The sequence below is a fragment of the Fusarium mangiferae genome (assembly GCF_900044065.1).
Source record: "Fusarium mangiferae strain MRC7560 genome assembly, contig: FMAN_scaffold007, whole genome shotgun sequence".
NCBI classification, from domain to species: domain Eukaryota; kingdom Fungi; phylum Ascomycota; class Sordariomycetes; order Hypocreales; family Nectriaceae; genus Fusarium; species Fusarium mangiferae.
In genome coordinates, this window is record NW_024573927.1 from 1516458 (window position 1) to 1538873 (window position 22416).

The 22416-nt window shown below is 48.9% G+C and overlaps 8 protein-coding genes and 2 non-coding genes across 10 annotated transcripts; 6 read left to right on the forward strand and 4 right to left on the reverse strand.

Moving 5' to 3' along the window:
* Window positions 1-287: 287 nt before the first annotated feature.
* On the forward strand, window positions 288-4133 carry FMAN_13666 (uncharacterized protein; the record flags this gene model as incomplete). The annotated part of the gene is made up of 2 exons (XM_041833161.1): window positions 288-635; window positions 693-4133. The coding sequence occupies 2 exons, from the start codon at window positions 288-290 to the stop codon at window positions 4131-4133; spliced, it is 3789 nt and encodes a 1262-aa protein (XP_041683553.1).
* Window positions 4134-5141: 1008 nt separating this feature from the next.
* On the forward strand, window positions 5142-7209 carry FMAN_13667 (uncharacterized protein; the record flags this gene model as incomplete). Its single annotated transcript, XM_041833162.1, has 7 exons — window positions 5142-5595; window positions 5648-5781; window positions 5832-5915; window positions 5989-6162; window positions 6219-6325; window positions 6375-6811; window positions 6866-7209. 7 exons carry the CDS (start codon window positions 5142-5144, stop codon window positions 7207-7209), a joined length of 1734 nt encoding a protein of 577 aa, XP_041683554.1.
* Window positions 7210-7909: 700 nt separating this feature from the next.
* Window positions 7910-9364, forward strand: FMAN_13668 (uncharacterized protein; the record flags this gene model as incomplete). The annotated part of the gene is made up of 1 exon (XM_041833164.1): window positions 7910-9364. The coding sequence occupies one exon, from the start codon at window positions 7910-7912 to the stop codon at window positions 9362-9364; it is 1455 nt and encodes a 484-aa protein (XP_041683555.1).
* Window positions 9365-10756: 1392 nt separating this feature from the next.
* Window positions 10757-11389, reverse strand: FMAN_13669 (uncharacterized protein; the record flags this gene model as incomplete). The annotated part of the gene is made up of 1 exon (XM_041833165.1): window positions 10757-11389. One exon carries the CDS (start codon window positions 11387-11389, stop codon window positions 10757-10759), a length of 633 nt encoding a protein of 210 aa, XP_041683556.1.
* A 768-nt stretch (window positions 11390-12157) lies between these two features.
* tRNA lies at window positions 12158-12249 on the reverse strand. The gene is made up of 2 exons: window positions 12214-12249; window positions 12158-12193 (listed from the first exon to the last, which is right to left on the reverse strand). It is a non-coding gene; the product is annotated as a tRNA-Ala (tRNA).
* A 781-nt stretch (window positions 12250-13030) lies between these two features.
* Window positions 13031-14381, forward strand: FMAN_13670 (uncharacterized protein; the record flags this gene model as incomplete). The annotated part of the gene is made up of 3 exons (XM_041833166.1): window positions 13031-13057; window positions 13113-13752; window positions 13807-14381. The coding sequence occupies 3 exons, from the start codon at window positions 13031-13033 to the stop codon at window positions 14379-14381; spliced, it is 1242 nt and encodes a 413-aa protein (XP_041683557.1).
* Window positions 14382-14634: 253 nt separating this feature from the next.
* rrna21 lies at window positions 14635-14750 on the reverse strand. Its single transcript, XR_005994011.1, has one exon. It is a non-coding gene; the product is annotated as a ribosomal RNA (ribosomal RNA).
* A 401-nt stretch (window positions 14751-15151) lies between these two features.
* Window positions 15152-15670, reverse strand: FMAN_13671 (uncharacterized protein; the record flags this gene model as incomplete). The annotated part of the gene is made up of 1 exon (XM_041833167.1): window positions 15152-15670. One exon carries the CDS (start codon window positions 15668-15670, stop codon window positions 15152-15154), a length of 519 nt encoding a protein of 172 aa, XP_041683558.1.
* Window positions 15671-16689: 1019 nt separating this feature from the next.
* Window positions 16690-18288, forward strand: FMAN_13672 (uncharacterized protein; the record flags this gene model as incomplete). The annotated part of the gene is made up of 4 exons (XM_041833168.1): window positions 16690-16753; window positions 16804-17399; window positions 17451-17525; window positions 17581-18288. 4 exons carry the CDS (start codon window positions 16690-16692, stop codon window positions 18286-18288), a joined length of 1443 nt encoding a protein of 480 aa, XP_041683559.1.
* A 751-nt stretch (window positions 18289-19039) lies between these two features.
* On the forward strand, window positions 19040-22289 carry FMAN_13673 (uncharacterized protein; the record flags this gene model as incomplete). Its single annotated transcript, XM_041833169.1, has 5 exons — window positions 19040-19109; window positions 19156-20181; window positions 20228-20693; window positions 20742-21046; window positions 21097-22289. The coding sequence occupies 5 exons, from the start codon at window positions 19040-19042 to the stop codon at window positions 22287-22289; spliced, it is 3060 nt and encodes a 1019-aa protein (XP_041683560.1).
* Between the last annotated feature and the right edge of the window lie 127 nt (window positions 22290-22416).

A 22416-nucleotide genomic window follows, 5' to 3' on the forward strand; every position in this document is an offset into this window, starting at 1 on the left:
ATCATTTTCAATCCCCATGTACTTCATACAGCCTATCAGGAACCAAATGCCTGCAGATAACCCCTCACATGTCTTACAGTGACGTGATAAGGCAGACTACAACAACACAATGTACAGAATCACTTGCCGCCTCTCTTCTTTCTCATCTCCAAACTCAGCCTGCTTATCCCTCTTCGTGATCAAGCCAAATTACATACACTTCTCTTTGCGAAAGAAGTATTGTGTGTCGCATGCAAAAGGATAAATTCCCTTGCGGTTAAGCCAGGGTATCTTCCAACGACGACATCATGTCCTCTTTGGTACCCGTACCCACTGCGGCGCCTTTAACCCCCACGGTAAGACTCGCAAAGGTCATCTCAGAATTCAGCTCTGCACTTGACGAAAAATACCGGCCAATCTTCAAAACATGGCAAACGCATTCTCCTCCCTCCGAAATCGACGTCATCCGTCTTACGGAAGAAATCAATCGAGATGGTTCGCGACTCCATCAGACCTCTTGGAAGCCTTTTGGGACAAGACTTCTCAAGTTACTAGATCAAATCCAGCTTCTTATCAAACCTGGCGACATCTTAGTTGGTGGATCTCAGAACATGATCGCAAGTGGCGTTTGGGCAACCGTGAGACTGTCTCTTGAGGTGAGAATACTAGCCATTTTGACACTACTTCAATTTCCTGACCAGTCTGAAATGTAGATAGCGACCGGTCATCTATCCTATTTTGAACGCCTTTCGCTCTTGCTCATGCGTTTAGGACACGCAACTATCATCCAACGAGATCGAGTCCTCTTATTTCCCCACGACTCAGATTTAAAGGCCCTTACTTGCGAATACCTAACCGTTATTATCGAGATGTGCAAAACAATCATTGGCTTCGAGAAGAAAGGTTTTCTTGCTCAATTAGCTACGAGCACATACTTAGAGAAAGAATTCAAGGAATTCGAGACACAATTGGCATTTTGGTCAAAAGTGATCAACAAAAAACTTGCTTACTTGAATGAAGCATCCCAAGCTCAAGCCAATACGTCAATTGCGGCCATTTCAGGTAGTCTATCCTCGTGGGGCGAGTCGAGGAAGAGAAGAGCGGAGGATTGGCGCATTCAAGTACTTCGGCAGTTGTCACCGCATCAAGATGAGTTTGAAAGTACCTGGCGACGTGAGCGACGGAAGGGGTCTGTGGAGTGGATCTTCGACGACGAGCAATACATGAATTGGAGATCGGCTTCCTCCTCATCAACGTTGTTAATACATGGATCGCTTGGGAGTGGTAAAACGGTTACCATGGCCAATATTACAGGCAAGTTCTGGCCCAGCCTTTCCACTCAACCGCAGCCTGGCCTATGTGCGGTAGCTTCATTCTTTTGTCAATCGATGGACCGAAAGACACTCTTACCTCGCACACTCTTTGGCAGCATAGCCCACCAATTCCTTAGATCTCTAAGACTCCCCGCGGACCATCCAGCAATCCGTCAATACAGCCAAGAGTACACGGCAAATGACACAGAATCTATTATCGAGTTTATCAAAGCGCATTTTCCAGATCATTGTCATTACTATGTTATCATGGACGGTCTGGATGAACTAAGTGCTGAAGATGCTCAAGAAGTTCTCCGACCACTGGCGGATTTACAGACCCGTCTCCAATTACATATCTGCTGCTCAGTGCGGTTTGACTCCTTCATCAGACCCATGGTTTTTGAGCTTCTTCAAAACGTACACTCTATCTCAATGTCTTGTTCCCGGAAAGACCGAGAAATTGAGGCTTACATTAAAGGAGAGCTTAGTCGTCGAATCCTAGCAGAGAGTTTAGACGAGGCGACCAAGGAACATGTCCAGAATATACTAGTCCAAGGGGCTCAAGGAATGTATCTATGGGTTGTACTTCAACTCAACGCTCTATTCCCCTTATACGGCGAGACTCTGACTGCTCTTGGAGACTTTTCCCGTATTCTTGATCGTTTACCTACCGGCCTCTTTGAATCATTTGAGCAGGCCCTGGGCAGAATCAAGGATGATAGATACGGAAGTCGAATTTTTGAAATAGTCACTGCAGCTACACGCCCATTGACGAAAAACGAGTTACGTAGCGCCCTTAATATTGAACCTGGTGTGCCTTTTTGGGATGACTCAACTCTTCCGCTGGATGCTGAGGCTATGGTTTACCGTTGTGGCGGTGGGCTGCTCTATATTGACGAAGAGGAGAATACTGTTCACTACATTCACCATAGCGCATTGAGACATGTCCTCGTGGAAAGCGAGGCCGAATGTCTCGAGGACCTTTCCAAAGAACAGAATTTGGAGGGGGTATCAAGTTCTCCCCAGATCGATAGTGCGAATAACCACGGCCTTGGACCAGCTCCCGGAAAGCGTCAACATGGGATTTTCCTCTTCACCCTGCGCCAAGCAGACTCAACAATAGGTTTCATTTGCATCACTGCTCTTAATCTCGAGCAGCTCGACCGACGAATTGCTCGTCAAAAGAAGCTCCTTTTTGACAACAAATCCCTGCAGACAATATCAGATGCGACTACCCGAGAAAGCCTTCTTGCTTGCTTCATGAAGACCATTATCCAACAGCAACGGCCACAACAACAAACCCCGAAGTTTGACTTGGGAAGGATTCTAGAAGTTGTTTCTACGGCCAAATCTTCTGTGACTGTAGGCGAAGCACAATTATTTTTCAGCTATGCCGAGGCACATTGGCTTGATCACACGTCACGACCTTGTTTCAATCTTCAAGAAGAGACCAAGTTTAACGATCTTTTCTTGAAGCTGATAAGTGAGAATGCTCCTGGTCTTATCTTTCCCTGGGACGATGATAAGTCAAACAACAACATCGCGCTCTGGGCGCATGCCAACCGTCATCTTCGGCTTTTACATCACTTATTATGCGATTCAAAAGGGCCAGAGTGTAGAGATATCGTCCATACACTTAGCAAGGCCTCAAGATCCCATCTCTCTGGTTTCTTCTGCCACAAAGACCGCCTCACCGACGTCTTGTGCAGACTTGTTGACTACGACTTTCTGAATGTAGCTGGAGTCGAAACACTACTATGCTTGGGTGCTGAACCCAACGAAACTTATAGAAACGGCGCCCGACAGGGTCTCACCCCGCTACAGGTGGCAATTGAAAGAATGACCGAGAACAAAAGCTATGAAGCTGATGTGGTGAGAGCCTTATTGCAAGGCGGTGCAGACGCAAAAGTCTCATCGAGTGGAAGGCCCCCCATACTTATTGCGATCGATGCACATTGGGGGGTAGGATACCAGATGCTATTTTTATCTGGTGCGAGGGTATATCCGGTCCGCGAGTATTTAGGTCATGGCCGGTCAGATTCTATGCTATCGGCTCTAGACCTTGCAATGTTTCGTGGGAAAGACGCGGACGACATGATTACAGATCTATCTGATTGCGGTGCAGATATCAAGCATTATTTTCAAGAACAGTGCTGGCCAGTCAGCTCGAGAAGTGCGAATGAACGCCCAGCCGATGTGTTAAAACTATCTGCGTTCTCCGGAGAGGGTGATGACTGGGTCAACATCCAGCAAATTGAAGCTCAGCAACACCATTACCTTTCTGTCCAGGACCAAGCACAAGCGGATTCTAGAGTTTTGAAGTGGCTGCTGAAAGCAAGGTGTGATGTCAACATAGTATCAGCGAATGGTATGACTCCACTGGGTCTCGCAATCGCTTTGTTAGATGTTCGTCTCACACGAGACCTTCTATCAGCCAGAGCGAACCCGAATGCAAGATATGTAAGCACAGTATCCGAGTGCTTCCAGTGGCCTCTCGTAGACGCCGCTCGGCAAGGATCTGTCGAAATCGTTCGTGTTCTTCTGGACGAGGGAGCTTCGATACACAAACGCTCACAAGGGAAAACGATTCTGAGGTTAGCGCTCGAGGAACAGAGGAGGCTCAACAGAAGTCTCGTTGCAATACAAAAGGCTTTGAATGGATTTACGGGGAGCCTCGAATCGGTGGTGGCTACAGACCCTTCTCTACTGAGCACTATCACCCTTGCGATTGTTCGACCTGCTCGAGGCTCGTTGTTGTTGAATTATCGGCCCAAGTTAGTGTTTCATGATACTTGGACTGCTATTGCTGATGGCGTTGAAAGTTTGTCCAAAGAAATATAACTCATCCTTTAACATAAAATTAAAGAAAAAGAAACTTTTTTAAAACGGCTATATAATAAGTCTTTTAAGGCTTAAGCTTTAAGACTGTATATTCAAAACCTTAATACAGGATTTACTACTTATAGAAACTATATCTTAATTCTAGAGATATACTTATAACATCAAACTCTGCCTGATTTAACAACACCAACCAGAACGTTGAGTACCTCGGCAGGCAGGTTCAAGACCTCGGCCGGAAGCACGTCATCTTGCCTCCGAAATGCAAATAGAGTAATCCGCGGAGATATACTAAAAAGGCCATATTTGGTAGTCCCATCCTTAAATTGTGATGCTCCGGTTCGTCTCTGCTCTTCGGAGCTCGTAGGCGGCGAGATCCGACCCGAGATGCGAGGCGACGAAGCGCCAGAGATAGGCGAACCACCATAGTTTCGGTGAGGTGAAATTTGACCAGCGGCTATCAACTTATGCTTATTTTCGGGGAGGAGGGAATGGCGTAATATTGAGAAATTGTCTTGGCAGTGGAATCCCAAGCTGTTGAGTGGTTGTTCGAGCAATGGTGCAATACCTCCCAGTTCTGTCGTGAACTACAGATCTTTGCCAAGGACGACTGAAATACAGTTTAGACCGAGTACCGGAGAGGTACAACAGACCCGAAAAGACGTTATCGGCCAATTGGCCATTCGTGTGTGCTAACTTTTCACTTGCAAGCTTGAAGTGTCCACTATCGAGACACACATGTCTCAACAACGATTTCAGGGGGGGTATGGAACAATAGTCAGGAATGAAGCCAAATAATACCATCAGAAGCAACCCCTACATCTCGCTATTGTATCCATGCTTGACGCCATAGATACATGAGTAACCCCACGAAGTTGAGTCTTTCGAGATGAGGAACATGGATTTCGCCATCGCATATGCCAACGTCGATGTATACAAAAGGCGGTATTACATCCAAGATGATTGCAAAAAGACTACTGAAGAGGACCAAATAACAAATTGATCTTCGCAATGGCACAGTCTGATGATGTTCGTCAGTCAGACGTCAAGAATGCTGTTGGCCTCCGTATCGACCCAACCGACTCGGACTCCTCCAAGTCCATTCCCTCCACAAAAGTAACCCCTCTCATCGCTACACTTCCCCTCGCTGCACCAGAGGAACCTCGAAGTTGGTGGCAGCGACGGCCGAGACAAGATGGAGAGGCTGTTGCAACCCGTCGGTCCGTCTTTGACGACCCAGACATGGCGAGGCGCTACCAGCCCCGATCTGACTGGGAGAATCTGCATCGATTTGACCCTTCCGAGAGATGGACATTCAATGAAGAACGTAAGGTCATTCGAAAGATTGATAAACGGATCATGATATTCACTTGCGTCATGTTTATGGCTCTTGAGCTGGATCGATCGAATTTGTCCCAGGCTGTGTCCGATAACTTTCTGCCAGACCTGAAGATGGACACCAATGGTTAGTCTTTTTCATACCATATTCTTTCATCGTTTTGACTTTGAATTGTTAGATTACAATCTTGGAAACACCGTCTTCAAGTTATCTTTCTTGTGTGCCGAGCTTCCCTCTCAGCTTGTCAGCAAGTACCTCGGACCTGACCGTTGGATTCCAATGCAGTTGTGCCTCTGGAGTCTTGTCTCTGCGGTAGGTAATTGGATACCTAGAGTCCTTATTGATACTGACAATATGAGTAGGGTCAGTTCTGGTTGGACGGAAGGGCTTCGTTTCTTGCATGCCGTGCCTTACTGGCCATCTTCCAGGGCGGATTTATCCCGGATGTGAGTAGCTAATGACGCAGTCCTGTCCAAGTGTTAGTAGCCGCGACTAATCGTTGTGCTGTGATGTTTGTAGACGATCTTATACCTGAGTTATTTTTACACTGCGAGTGAACTCACTGTTCGTCTGGCCTTCTTCTGGACGGCGTACAACGTCGCCGATATCATCAGTGGTTTTCTCGGAGCAGGCTTCCTCCAACTGCGAGGCTGGCACGGGTACGAGGGCTGGAGATGGCTGTTTCTTTTTGAGGTTTATTGTCCGAACTCTTTGCATCAACGACTGTACTGACGACTTGTACCAAACAGGGTCTGCTAACGCTTGCGGTTGGCATTTCCGCCTGGTTTCTGATGCCCGCTGGGCCCACTCAAACCTCAGGCATTCTCCGTGGCAAGAACGGTTGGTTCACTGAGCGGTAAGTTGCACCAGAGATGGATAGACCTTCGAGACTGACTGGCGTGCAGGGAGGAGCGCATCATGGTGAACCGAGTCATCCGGGACGATCCCAGCAAGGGCGACATGCATAACCGCCAACCCATTACTCCGAAGTTGCTATGGGCGTCGCTCAAGGACTATGACCTCTGGCCAATCTATGCCATCGGTTTGACCTTCTTGATCCCAGCCACACCTCCCGCCCAGTACTTCACCTTAACCCTCCGTGGCCTTGGCTTCAATGTTCTTGTCACCAATCTTTTGACCATTCCGCATACGATACTTTCCATTGGTGGCTTGCTACTGATCTCATACCTTGCTGAGAAGTGGGGTGAAAGGTCTCTGCTTGGTCTAGCTGTTCAGATCTGGAAACTGCCGTTCATGATCTATCTATACGTCGTGGACATGAGCACGGTCAACAGATGGGTCTCGTTCGCGGTGTTGACACTATTGCTTGGTTCTCCGACTGGTGAGTTTGCTACTCCCTTGACTTGCCTATCGCCGACTAACATTATCTTTCTAGCCCATCCAATTCAAGTGAGTTGGAACTCGCGCAACTCCAATACGGTTCGTCTGAGGACAGTCTCGGCAGCTGTCTACAACATGTCCGTTCAATCTGCCGGTATTATCGCATCCAACGTCTACCGCAAAGACGACGCGCCGAGATACCGGGAAGGAAACAAGAATCTTTTAGCGATCATTGCGCTCAACATCACGTTGTATTTGTTGACCAGAACCTACTACATCTGGAGAAACAAGAGCCGGGATAAGATTTGGGACGCCATGGACGATGAACAGAAGAAGCATTATCTTGACACCACAAAGGATGAGGGCAATAAGAGACTGGACTTTCGGTTTGCCTACTAGTTGATCCAGGCATCCTGCCGAATCAGCTAACAGAGGATGTTTGTTTCAATGGTGGAGGTGTTTGGTATACCATGGATGACAAACAGGAGCGATTGTGCTTCAGTGCTTTTGGTCCCAACATTGAAAGGCAGCTTAGCAATATCGACAGACAGTCAATTGATTACTTGAATAATACATACTCAAGTTCATGATAGTCGAGAAATTGAAGATGTCCAGTCTATGATGGCGTACCCATCCATTTCTTATCATTGCTGATAAGAGCAGCCACTCAGGTTCAAGACAATCAGTGCAGGTGACACAGATAAGCAATCAGTCGCCTGATCCTTCCCACTCCGTACTAGCGCAGTCTCTAGCCTTATCTCCATTCGCCGCCTTGAACCGTTCCATCACCAACTTAACTTTCCCCCGCCCTCATTTGTTCCCCAGCAAATGACATAACCCCAAAGCAGCATGTTTTGCTTTGTGCCCCAAACTCAAAGCCCCTGTGATGCCACCGCAGCGTCGATCATGGGTTGGTTGTGCGAGGTGTAAGAGCTTTAAAAAGAAGTGCAGTGAAGAGAGACCTTCGTGTCAGAGATGTCAGACTGCTGGGGTCAAATGCGAATACGGGGTGAAGCTCCGCTGGGGAGGGAGGCCATTTAATCGGTCACCGTTTGGGGATTGTTTGTCACAAAATGAAGGCAACGTTCAAAGATTAGGCATGTCAATTGTCTACTACATAAGATACATACTAACACTCTCAGATTTGAACAAGAAAAACTTCATATATGTTTCCCCTTCTACTCCCAGACCAGGCCCGTCAAAGGCTACATCGCCTCCTCCAGATCAGAACGTCGATGAGCCAGAATGGATACAAACTTCTCCATCAGAGGACTCGGAGTCTTCTCAACTTGTTGTCAGTCAGAGGCAAATGCCAATGTCTCCTCTAACCCCATCCGTTGAGTTCTTCGGTCACCTATCACCCTTGCATCGATCAGGCCTACAGTACTTCACCGAGAGGACCGTCAAAGTTCTTGCACCACATCCACAGATCTTTGATGAGCTATGCGAACTCATTTTGCCAATGGCTGTCTTCAATGAGCCCTTGCTGCAGGGCATCGTCGCGCTGGCCGCCACTCACCGACTTGCGACTTGCAAAACCAGCGAGGAGCAGTCCTCACAAGCGCTCATCGTCGCTGGCTTTCAAGCTCTAAGTTCTAGATCCCTTTGCCAGAAACTCTCCGAGTGTGATGAAGATCAGCAACTCATTCCCCTGCTGGCCGCATCAAGAGCGCTCTTCGTTTGCGAAGTCTTTGCCAGTGAGCCCAGCCCGGATCGATGGAGCGTTCACTTCCGCGGAGCGCGTGGGCTCATTTCGCGAATCCACGATAAAGGTCTTTCCCAGAACCCGACGGACGAATTGCGATTTTTACTACGATGGTTTGACATGACCGAGTCGCTGGTCTGTCACTCGATGACTGAACTCGCTCCACAACAGTCGACCATCCCCTCGCCAACAACGCTCGCATCAGACACAGATGACGAGCCTGTGTATATCGATATGTATCTCTCGCGTACAAAGGACCTCCTTGGAGTGTTCAAAGAGATTGCACGACTACGGCGGATCAACAATGATGGAACAGTTTCTGAGACCTCATCGCAAGGCGGTCAAGTCGAGGCCGAGGTCTGGTGGCTTCTCAACTATCTGCAATCCATAATCGACCGAGATCAAGCGAATCCTCCGCCAGTTATGTCAATACGCGGTCGCGTTCTATCTGTTGCCGAAGTTCACGAATACCGGATATCGAATCAGATATGGCAGCTCACCGGTCTGCTCCTCATCCACCGACGCTTACTCCATGAAAGAAGGTCTTCACCTCTCGTGCAAAACCTTGTCAGACAGATTCTCGAGTGCGCAGAGCGTCTTACGCTACGAGACGGACTTACACCAGTCACTCTTCTTACTCCGCCCTTGTTCTTTGCAGGATGCGACGCACTTGGTGACGATAGGCCGAGGATAAAGACCTCGTTGCAAGGCGTCTCAACTGCGCTTGGACTGTTAAATACCCAGCGAGCATTGGAAATACTCGAACAGTATTGGAAAGCCGATCCGGGTGTCGATGACGATCTAGCCGATCGGTCATGGCCTAAGATCAGTCAATTTCTACCCTACTAATGCCAGCATCTTTTAGAGATAACTCTTGACAAGTCTCCGACAACGCTCACGAGACAAACCACCAGCCTCCCTGATCGGCTTTCTCACGACTACAACCTGGAGAAGTACACTGCAGTGGTATTACCGCATCCTTCATATGACGCACGGCAGGCAGCCCGATATCCTCCTCGCAGAAGGACAACGGCCGGCCTCCGAAGAGTTTGCTTAATTGTCACTAAATGGAGTGGAAATTCCATTGCTGAGCAAATCATCTCATTCTTCACAAGTGGCCATGACCTGAGCGCAGTGGTTAACCTTGCCATCCTGGGCACATGACCCCTGACACCTCTAAAATCGAGTTTGTTTCAGCTTGTTAAAGATGGTCGAGGCTAGGAGATTCTTGTCGCCGAATTATTCGAATTCGTGGGCTCAGCGATCTACCACTGTGTGGATCTTCTTCCATCTACTCCGTACTCGGCCGACAGACCGGCCTAAAGTGGTATCCTGTTCCCCTTGCATCCCATCTTTCCCTTTTTCAGGTTCGAGGGGATAACTACTCCGATCACAGACTACTCAACAATGTCGTGAGTACGTGGCCAAGTAATTGTCTCGTTTTTCACTCCGTCGCGGCCTATGCTGGGCCACGGGCCTGATCTTCCAACCATTCAGGCTCATGTCAATGCTTTCGGGCATTTACAACGTTTCCCATCCTCCTTGGAACGTTTTTACAGAGCCGATTTCTAGCCTCTCACAACCTCGTTTTACTTGGCACCTTAGGATGCACCTCGAGCAAGTCATGCATGATCCAGCATTTGCATCTCGTATCCGCGGCCAAGTCACCCTGATCCCAAGGAGCAGGTCTCACAGGTGGTCCACTTGATCAGTTAGGCTTCCGGTACCAGGATGCACCATAATCTGGTCTTTGAGGCCAAAGGAAGGCCGTATCTTAGCTGCAAAAGCTGAATATTCGCTGTCTTCTTGATATCACACGCAAGCAGGTAGAACTTATAGCAATACTCCATGTAACCACCTGGTTTGTTTCAAGTCGGCAGCTTTTGAAGTTTTCATAAGTGCGTTTACTTTTGGATAATATTGCACTGCAATCGCCGTGGTGTTTCCTCAGCCAGTACCATGGCACCCAATCCATAGACAGCAATACTAGCCTTGTCTCAATGTTAGCTTAAGATAAGACCCGAGAACCTGGCGATTTTATTCTTTAATTGCTATTGAGGGCTTGAGGGAAACAGTCTTCATGATTCGAAACTCATAATACAGCAACTTAAGGCCGATGTTTAAATCCCGTATAACTTAAAATTCTAACTCCAAGATACAAAGAAAAGTGCTCCGCAGGGGAATTCCTCTAAACACCCATTCAACGACGCAAAGACCAAAAATACCCAGTCTTAACCTCCATCAATGTCCTTTCCGCATGGCAAAGACGCTCAAGAAGATACTCCAGCCGAACCCAACACAAACTGCCACCAAAACCCGAGAGCGCACAGGAACCCATAGGAAGTTGCAGACGGCGACTAATGGCCAGATATGCCAGCCAGCTTTGATGAGTGGCCAAAGTCGATTACGGATTACTTCCAGAACGAGGAAGGGGTGTGAAACACGTGCGATATTTGTGCAGATGAGAAAGACAGACCCGCTGATAGCAAGACCAATTGTTTGATCAAGAATCAGCTTCGCCAAAACGTTGCGCCAAATAAGATCCGGGCTGATATTGAACCATGTCCTAGTCGTTCCTCTCGTGTCATCGTCCTTCTTCTCCTCAACCTGCTTCGCATCCGCCTGAACCTGCGGCAGGATCTCGTTCGCCCTGATTGCGTGGCCAGTGGGGAAGCAGTCCTCCAGGATGAATTGGATGATGTTGCCGACCTGAGAGCCTATGAACCCATAGATAGCAAACTCCAGTACCTGCCGGGCATCAAAAGTCGATACGCCTGGTGTTCTGTAGTGAATGATGATCTGGGTGACCAGGTTTGCCGAGACCTTGATAGCTGTTGCCTGAAGGGCGAGGCGGAGATTGAGGGCGCGGACCATGGTGCGATGGCCCTGGGGACAAAGAAAGGGGGCTTATTACGTAGTCATGAGAGAGAGGGACAAACGAGTGAATGGAAAAGTGAGGCGGGGACAGGGACAAGGCTGATGGAGGTGGATGTTGGTGTGTGTATGTATTGGATCTGACTGATCTGGAGAAGCGGGAGAGGACCAAAGATGATTAGTGACAGCCTGGCTTGTGCAAGGTGCAAGGCCCCCCCTGAAATTTGACGAATGAGAACAGCTGTCCCTTTTGTGGGTCACGTAGCAATCAATTTCAGCGGGGGCTGAGACTGCAGGGCATTGGTATTATCTTCGTTCCTTGGGGCTGCACTGCATATTTAAGACAATTGCTCCGTCAATTCGTGCTGCTGAAACATTTGCACGCTTGGCATTGATGAATTCCATGACAAGTTCGTGATTCTGCTTCTGTGGGGTCCAAGGCTAATGGTCAAGGGAAATGCCCCGCCAACTGTAAATGCGCTTGAGATGAATGGACAACATGTGAAATTGTGAGTGAAACTCAATGACACGCTGGAGGTCACCAGTTAATTGACCTCGAAACGGGTCGAAGAGTGCAAAACACTCGACGCCGAACTAGTCGTAAATAAATTCGTTAATCATTAAGAGCCTGGCACCCAATCCCTCTGCCACTCTGTTGTTGTCCCGGGTAGGTGACACGCGCAAAAATGACAGCCAGTAGGTACTAGGTATACAAAGCGGTGAACGACAAAAAAGATGTGGATAATGGTGGAGTCAAACCACCAACGTTGGACGAACAGGGAATCGAACCCTGGACCACTCCCAAATAACGCTCGTTGAGAACATGCTAAGGGAGTATTATACCACTAAACCATTCGCCCGAATGGATAATAGATAGACCCCAACCAACCTCTAGATTCCCCTGCTGAGATCCTGGTGTCCTGAACTTGGCTCCAGTAACTTTGCTCGCCGTGATGCTCGACATCATCTCATTGGGATAAGATTTTTCATAGTCAACAACATTTTACTTATCCATAGTCTGGAGCACCATGGAAACTCATCAGAGTATGTAAATGGCCTCAATAGTCACGCCAATACACATGTGTTTTGTCCAATGCCATTGTCCACAGCCCTTGGTCTACAGGCGATAGCTGTTGAGATGTCTCCAATGGCGCAAGGAGTAGCATTCTACCCCAACTCATGTCCAGATCCTCACTTTGCAGATAGATTATCTGTAAGATGGTCTAGTGGGATCATCTGAGGGAGATGTCGCTCCTAGAAAACGAAGTGATCGAGTGTCATTCGTAGCTTCATTAACACTAGCGACAATCTTCAGACACAGCCAGCAGGCAAAAATACTGTACAAGCAAAGAGAATCCAAATCATGCCAAGCTATAGATATCATCTTTCGTAGAGCTCATGAGATGCTTATAACATTCTGAATCAACTATTCGTATTGTGTTTATAAGAAACTTGCTCGTGCACGTTCCTGAAAGCTCTGCAGCTGCATAAGTGGACGTCACTGAATATGGTGGCTGCAGCAAGGCCCACTCCTGTGGGTAAGTCTCTGTGGTTCAAATATTTATCTATGTATTCCAAAATTCCTCTCCAATCTCCTCCTTCTTCACCTCCATCCCTCAGTGTCCAGCTCACAGTCTCACCATGGATCCTCCTGTCAGAGGCACACGAGTAAGTTCTCTCGTCTCTGGACTCGATCCAACCATATTAACACATTCTTTTTTAGCTGGTTCCTGGAAAGAAATCTTTCCTGGATCTCGCTCCAGAGCTGCAGTCGATGATCATGGAATTTCTCATTCTCAGTATCTGCCCTCTCACCGTTCCCTGCGATGCAAAGACAAAGTACGGCCCTATCACTTCTGCCGGTGAACAGAGTCTTCTCAACCTCAAGCTCTCATGCCGCATGATCTACAATGCAATCAAAGAGAAGCGGTTCGTCGAGGCTTTCACGATCGTTCAGCCTCAGCCGCATCGGCATGAGTGGCATCCCTCGCAAGGCGCTATCATCTTTCCACCCTCTCGCAAGGCTTTCACCATCGACCCTTTCCGCGATATGCTGCGAGTTTGGGACATGAAGCTGCCTCACTTTCAACCCTTGTCTGACAACATTCTCATCGAGAGACTCCTCTCTGTTTGGTGCGACCAGCCCATCCACCAGTGTTCCTCAAAGTTCGATAGGGCAGACTATCCTGGAGACTCTCTAAAGCTATGGCGACAGAAGTTCCAGGGCCGAACCAACCCTGATGATCCTCGTACTCGTCGTCCTGATCATGAGTTGTCGGACCAGGACCGCCTTATTCCCGACCTCTGCCTCGGCAAACTAGCCTTCCTTAGGGAGCTCTACATTGTTGCAAAGAAAGTCCCAAGTGACTAGTGGATTCCGGGCTTTTGCTTCGATGAGCGCTTCCGAGTGACCGGAGACCCTCCTACCAACGACATTGCTCCTGGACAGCACATTGGCGAGGTCTGGAACAACGGCGCCACCTTCCCTTCTCCTGGTCCTAACGAGTATCTCTGCCCTAACAGCGGTGCTATGGTGCCTTTTGAATCTCCAGCTCGGCCCCTGGTCGGCCTGTACGGTTACGACAAGACCGAGACGACCCGCGGCGGTTTCTGGGCCGGCTTTCTCTACTACCAGCTGAAGAAGGAAGTATGGTTCTCGCCACTTTCTGCCCTCGAGATCCGTGACGCAACGACTGTGCCGGTTGCGGACAAGCCGGAGCGCAAGCTCTTCGAAGGCACTCATTCAGACTTTGTGGCTCGCGTCTGGATCATTCGTGGAGACCAAGATCTGCCTCCCGCTCAGCCCCACCATCGATGGGTCAAGGTCAAGAGCGACCAGCCCGGAGATCCTCGCTACACCGGAGAGATCGAGCTCATGTGGTCCATCGTCGTGGACAGAGTCCTCGGACAAACTCTAGGCGAGACCCCTTACGAGCTCCGAGTTCACAGAGAATGGCATGCTGGAGTAAGCCATTGGCGAGATCGCTCATAGGGGCAAGAACATGGATGCGGATCGGGATGGATTTGGCAGTGGACGGGTGGATGCTCTAGGATGGTGTCTTGTAAAGAAAATCGAGCTTTTATAATCCTATAGCTAGCACCGTGGTTTCTCTGAAACCACAATAAACATATCCCTTGCCGACACTACCATTCTGCAACAAGAATGATTGGCCTTAAGTGAACCATGCCAAAAATGCAATTACAGTATAGTTGCATGTCTTTACCACTCTGTTCACAAGACAAAAAACATACAACAGCAGGTATTCGCTGGTCGTCTCCGACCCAACTACTAATCCACCCCTTGCGGGCTTGACTAAGGGAGAGCGGACGGGATCCCGTACTTTACCGCAGGTATGGTCGTATGTGGTTGAAGGCATCGTGGATGGGGCTCAAATTGGTGCCTGCGTGGTTGTTTGCCAAAGACAGATTCCGGAGAGGAGGACAAGGCGGCGGGGCTTCACTTTAGTAACAAACTACGAACCAGCATCAACACAAAGAAGAGTCTTTTCAAGATCACCAGATCAAAAAGGCTTGGATATATACTGGCAAAACCTTGGACCAGTTTTAAAATAAGCAGGGAATTTGATACTGCTTCGAGATACTTGTATCTGCATAGTCTGGTCGGAGAAATTCAACAAACGGAGAGGCTCGGTTGTCACAACTTCTTATGAATTTCTCAAGCTCTCTGTAAGAACAACTTGATTTCGCACCCCTCAAACTTGCTATACCGGATATATCAGACTTCATGCTGACTCAAACACTTCACAGGACCATCCAAACAGCCATGATACCGCCCAAAAGCCCACCGACCGAACCCGCTGTCTTCATGTTCGAGTCATTGCCCGTCTGGGAAGAACTCGCCGCAGCACTGGTTTCAGAAGCCGTCTGCTCTGCGCTTCCCCCGGTACTTGTCTTGGTGGCCGTATCCTTGGCGCTATCACCAGTTGAAGTTGCGGACGACGAATCGTCGGTAGCTGATGCCTCTGCACCATTCAGGTACCTCGAGCTTGCACTCTTGACCCGCGAGTCATAGTCCGATGCTGAGACAGGGATCGTGGTGTAGCAGCTCATTGACTTGGGTTCCCAAGAACTGCCTGTGCAGATAGGCCATCCTTGACATGTGCTCAGGTCAAGCTTGCCACCAACGCAGCAATACGCTTTGTTGTCGGAGGGATTGTTGAGTACGCCAGGACAGTTCTTGTTGTTTTCACCAGTAATGATGGTAGTCTGTGCCAGGATCCCTTGGATCAGGCATGCGAGGCTAATCGAGGAGAGAAGCATGGCGAATTCAGAATTTGGATAAGGTGTTGACAGATGATGCTTCAATTGGACTCGGAGTGGAATGCTCAACGCTGTTTGAGACCTTGAGTATGCTCAATTTGTCATCTTCAGAATCCGGAAGCCATCGTTATTTATATATGTCTGGGCCCTGGATTGAGGCTTGTGGCTTGAGGCCATCTTGTCAGCAACGTCCCAATCAGAACAACTCAGTGTCGTTTCCCCGCATGACCGTGGATTTGTCTGAACCAAGGAACTCGTATTTACACTTTCGATGATGATCCTCGTTCTAAAATCTTATGATGCAACGCTTTTACTTTGTTCGGGCCAAAGCTGTAGACGAATTGACCTTTTTGGACACCAAGCTGAGGCAAGTCCCGGCATCGACCAGCCGATATTCCCCCAACGATGGATCTAGCCACATTCGGTATTTCAGAGAGACACCCCTGCGATCCTTCAATGGAGCAAACCTTAACAGAGGCCAGCTCGGCATGCTCAGAAGGGTAAGTGACAGGTATCGTGACGTAAATGTCTCATATTCCTTGGGGCTAGTTGATTGTCAAAAGGCCCTGAAGAGCAATAAAGGGTCCTGATTACCCCGATGATATGGCTGTTGATCGACACTGGAACAAGATCTTTACTGGGATGTCGGCACTCTCGGATACCCTACGATATTCAGCTGAGAAACAGAGTACCAATTGAGATTTGTCAATGGCTGTCTGCCCCTACAGTTCTAGAACCTCCACATCGCCAAGCGAATCCCTTGACTGCTCCACGCCTTGAGAAGCCACGTCCCCTCCAAACTAACTGCATCCGTAGCATGGCGTCCTAGCGTCTGATCGCTTTCCCTACGGGGTATTTCAAGACCTTGCCCCCGTCCAACCTTTACCCATCCTGCAGCCAAGCTTTGTCTTTCGCAGCCCTACGAACCCGACTCTGTGGTTTCGTTTCCGATCTAACCTGTTTTCTATTCTTGTTTATTAATACTTTTATCCTCTGTTTCATTTGTTACACGTCTCCACATGACTCGACACGGAAGACGTATAAAGCGGTGCGGCACTTGTGTTGAGCGCAAGGTTAAATGCGGTATGTCGGTGATGGGTGTTGAGTGGTTTTATGGAACTGACCATTGATAGATGAGCAGCAGCCCCATTGCCAACGATGTAAAAATGCGGGTCTTGCATGTTCGGGGTATCATAGTCAACTAAAGTTTGTCGACGAGGGGACTCGGTTCGTTTCGACTACTGCTTGTCCTTCTCAGGCTGTTTCGAAATCTGCGACATCGCAATGCAGTCGTCTCGTCAATGGCAGAGCTTCAACAAAATGCCCAAAGAACCCTAAGCCTCAAATCGTCACCCTCATACCGCAGAAGAATACTCTGTTCTTCCCCTACACTTTGTCAAAGTTATCATCAGAAGACTTGCGCTGCGGGCCAGGACTGGGTCCAGGAATACTTTCCGAGCTACTGACGAGCCAGCACTCGGAACTACATCAATCATGTGTCCAGGCGTTGGCTGCGATGTATTTTGGAAGAACGAACCGGGACAGAAATGCCTGTGAACAAGGGCTACGGCTGTACTCCCATGCACTGACTCAGCTTCGGACGGACATCAGCAACTCAAATACCGAAATAGGCACCCTAATGAGCATCATGTGTCTTTGTGTGTACGAGAACGTCGTCTTCTCTCAACCGACGGCTTGGCTCCTACATTATGATGGCCTAGGAAGATTAGTAAGTCCTTTGACGGCGGGACTTTGACCTTTTGCTCACGCAGACTCCTAGATGCAAGCACGAGGTCCCAAACCGTGGAGATCTCCAGCAGAAAGGCAAATACTGCAAGCGGCACGGTACTACATTGTAAGCTCTTGTCACCTCACGGGGGTATTGGCGAGGAGTTACTGACTGAATGCAGACCCTCTCCGCTGGTCATCAACGCCGCCATTGTTTCCTCGACCAGCCTCAATGGGAGAGCACAAGATGCCTCCCGGAAGGTGAAGCCCCAGATAAGATCGATATCCTGTATGACATTTTTGCCCAGCCGCCTGGGATCATTGCGGATTATGACGATATACGAAAAGCAAGTGTGACGAACCCTGCTGCAGTTGAAGTTTTGCGAAACAGGACACAGTCACTCATCGACAAATTGCATGAATGGTACCGGGACATGCCATGGGTATGCACCACAGATCCAGTCATGAGGGAGAACAGCGGTATGCCTCTTCCGGATGACCCCATGGAATGTGTCGCCCTCGCAATCAGCTACGCCATGCTTTTATGTCTTGTCCAGCCTTGCGAATACTTGGGTATATCACTCTTTCCGGAGAACATGGAAGCTACAAGCAATATCGACCAAAACTCGAAAAACAAGTTCTTGGCCCTGGAGATTTGTCGCTTCGCGAACTGGGCGCTTCGTGGTCAAGCGTCGGCGAGCTACGCCTTGCTGTTGGTCTACCCACTTCAAATAGCATGGTTCTGCGTGCAGAATAGTGAGGAGGACCTCCGTAATGTTAGAGTCATCATGAACTCGGTTGTTGCGGATTCGTATGGTTTTGAGTTGGGGAGGATGAGGCATTGGGATGAGACTAGTCTGGATCAAGGCCGGTATGGCTTTTTGTATTGATGATAATTGGAAAAGGATGCTACGTTAAACATCCTCATGTTGATTAAAACGAACTTTTTTTGCGCATTGCAGCGCTGAGCTGACATGGTGCTTTGTAATTATCCGCTGGCCTGACTCTGGGGATGCGCCGATTGCTCAACTGTCGCGTTTCGATATCTAAGCGCCTTTGCCATATCGACACTGATTGATTGGTTACAGGAAACATGAGATTTCAAAGCATGCGGCTCTGCTGATTGCCCCCAAATAACATCGACGTATGTGGCTGTATCGCCAAACCTGGCATGACCCCTGCAATGTCGTCAATCTGCTTCCCTCTTTGCGTGGCGATGCACGACACAGCAAATGCTCAGCCCTAGGCTACACCACACCACAAAAGAGATCAACGAAGCAGGCCATCTCGTTCGGAAATATGGTGGGCTTAGCCCCCCAGCCAAGGCAACTCCGTCGGAAACGGAGGTCCGCTACTGATTAACCAGCGTCTTTGACTGGCTTCACCGACCTCAAGATCCACTGATCCTACAAGGCTGATATGCAGCCTTGCTTACGCCCAGCTATCTTATACACATTTGGAAATCGCGCTTATGGCCCGAAACAGTCCAATGGAGCGCCCATGTCGATGTAAGCACCCGTTTCCCCGCCCAATTTAATTTCACGGTCAATCCCTCTCTTTTCTGTTGATGTGGCGTCATTATAATAACTTTATTCCCTTCTTCTCAGATACAGGCGCGCGTGTAGACGTTGAGTTACGAAAATGTCGGAAAAGAGACCCATCAAGCGACTCGTGGTGTTGGTAGACGGAGTTGAGGCCCAGGAAAGCAAAAGTGAGCATTTGCCTTGGCGTCAAGGATCATTGCTGATTGATAGCAGAGGAGACGAACCCTTCAACGATTCAGAGGATCAACCAATTAATACACGATGGGCTAGTCGAGTCGAATGGAGTTTCTGTTGCGCAGATTCCCAAGTATTATGTTGCACCCAGCAATGTTGTCAAGTTGAGCGACATGTTCCGATCACGGAGCACGACAAGTGATGACTCGACAAATCTCACCAAGACCATTGTCAAGGACATCTGTCTTGCACTTGAGCGGCCAGAAGATGAGCTCTGGCTGTACGGTTCTGGACACGGAGCCTTCATCGTTCGCGCAGCTGCTGGCATCGTGCATCGCATGGGTCTGCCAACAACGCAAAATTTCGATGATCTGTTTGATACAGCTCTTGGCCTGATCAAGGCTCAACTTGAAGATGACTTCAAGCGAGGCCCGGTGCTACTGCAGAAGATCAAGAGCGAAGCGCAAGACCCTCCTCGAATACCGTTTGTTGGTCTTTTTGACACGATCATTCATAACTCAAAGACATCCTACGACATCTCATTCAACCCTTCTATCGAAACTCTTCGACAAGCGCTTGCCATCAACGAGAACAAGTCCAACAAGACACCGGAAGTGGTCAGCATTCCTGACGATGCGGACATGACTCACAGATCACTTATCCAAGCATGGTTCCTCGGTACACACGAAGATATGATCGGCGGGACAGCTCACGACGGCCTTTCACTATACCCGCTGCAGTGGATGATCCTGGAGAGTATCTACTCTGGCCTCCGTGTCAACAATATGGGTGACTCAAAAGCTAGCGATAATCCCATGGCTTTGATCTTCCCGCAGTACGCTGGCAACCTTCCGCCCCTAGATGGATCGGAAGAAATTGAATGGCGCCTCCAGTACACCAATGGTCTTCGAACAAGTATGTTTGATCTTCAGAGTATGCATGCAAAGAAGTCGGCAGGCGGCGTCGAGACTCACTCCATCAAGCTTGACACGGATTGCTACAAACATGCAGCAAGCCGGAAAGTGTTTGCTGCAGATGGAAGTTTGAAAGGATGGTGTGACGTTGGTAGGTACTCCGAGTTTGCCAATCTGTACCCAGCTGACAAACCTAGGACCGTATGGAAACATGATTCACCCCTCCCTATTCTGCATTCTCGATAGATACCCCCGATACAACGACCTAAAGAATTTCCAACCCCTCAAGAAGCCAATATCAGACTTCCAGGACTCTTACCTCGTTGCCACAGAAGATGGACTAGCTCCATGGCTTCAAGGGATGCAGCTCGAAGCAAGCGGCGTCAAAGCCTTCCGAATTCTAGTGTGCGGCAAGACTGGCGTCGGCAAATCGACATTGATCAACAAGGTCTTTGGCGTCGAAATGACTGACGAATCTCTCTCATATGACCAGGGAGTTCATGACATCAACGTCGCCTTCGAGTCCCCGAAGCACCCTGGGCTCTTGATACATGACTCAAGAGGTTGGCAAGCCGGGAGTGATACTGAGCTTGACTTGATAGCAAAGTTCCTTCGACACCGAGCGTTCCAGGAGGATCCCGCCGAAGCTCTTCATGTCATTTGGTGAGTTGATCTTCCTTGTCACGGTACACTAAGCTAACATGATCTTAGGTTCTGCGTTGACGCCGATGTTGCACGTATCGAAGAAGCCGACAAGCGAACGTTTGCCACTATTGCCCAATACTCCCATCAAGTCCCCGTCTTCGTAGTTGGAACAAAGAAGGATAAACTCACTGGCTATCGAAAAATGCAATACCTAGAAGAACTCATGGAGAAGACAGACGACTACAGAGAAGCCAAGCGACTCGCGGAAGAGAAGGCCAATGCTGTTGCCGAAGAACAGTTCGCCGAATTGAGAAACCAGCTCTCGCAGATAGAGCACTACAAAGCTGACGGCTTCTGCTGTCTTTCAAAAAGTCGGTAGCATCCTGTTTTCAGATTCTTGAGTGGGCGCTAACTGTGATAGATGATGACGCCGGTGTCAAAGACCTCCTCTCACAAACCCTCGGCCTGATCGTCGACGAACGCGTACGTCTCTTCTGTGTTGCCGCTCAAGTCGTTGATGTTGAACAGAAGATCAACTCAGCGATAACAGAGTGTATGAGACTAGGAACCCATGCAATCCGCACTGCCGCCGTTCCCCTCCCCTGCACAGGCTTAGTCGGCACACCGACAGTCTCACGCCTCATCTGTGAGCATGTACTCCAATGCTTCGGCTTTCCCAAAGCTGCGCCGGCAGAGATCGAGCAGATCATGTCGGACATCGTCATGAGCAACTTTAAGCAGTACCTCCGGGTTTCTTTGTCACAGTTTGCGGCTGTTAGTGCCATTTCGATTGGTGCTGCGGTGCCAACCATGGGAATTGGTATCATTGTTGGTGCTGCGGGCTGTCTTTTGGGACTTCCTCCTACAGCGAGGATGTTGCTCAAGTGCTCGTGCGATATGATCCTTATCCTCGAGCGGTCGTTCAGATATGACGGAAAATATGTTTCTATCAAGCAGATCGAAGATGCAGCCAAGTACTACTCGAAAACAACAATCACGACGTTTAATGGAAAGGAGAAGCGGTTGCAGCAGCAAGTTCACGATGAACTGGACCACCTCATTCCACTGAAGAAGGTCAACATTGGATTTAAGTTCAACAAACTGCGATCATCTGTCGAAGAGATCATCTATAGCAATCGTTTTGGTAACCCTCCCGACTACAATTCTTTGCGAAGCCCTTCCAGCGTCGGTCTCGACCTACAGCCAGGAGGGCCCGTCGAGATGGATGCTGCGCCTACTATCTCAGAGCTGCCTGGCGACGAAGTCGACTATTCGCAATTACGGAAGTCGGACGAGAAGTCTGATCAGCTGCCACTTCTTGAGCTCGATTCAACTGAAATCGGCGCAAAAGAAGGACATGTTTCTATGGCGTCAAATACTTCTCGAACAACCGCACAGATTGGTCCTTCACTTGCAAACAAACTTGTCGAGCTTCACGTTCAACCGCCTGAACTTGAGGGCAATGCGCCGGGTGAGGCCACTGACGTGAGACAAGACTCGTTGGAAGTTCCGCCACTGGCGACGAGAAGTAAATCTGACTCCTCTGGGTCTAAGTGGTCGAACAAGCTGTCATCATGGAAGTTGAGTCGGAAGTCAAAGACGCTGAAGCAATGAGTGAGCATAGTATCTGGCTTCTGCAGTTCGTTTTGAGTATGTGTTGGAGATACTATAGTGTTGGATGATCGTATAACTGTCCCTTCTCTCGGGTGCTCATGTCTCCTTGTATTTTATGTAATGTATC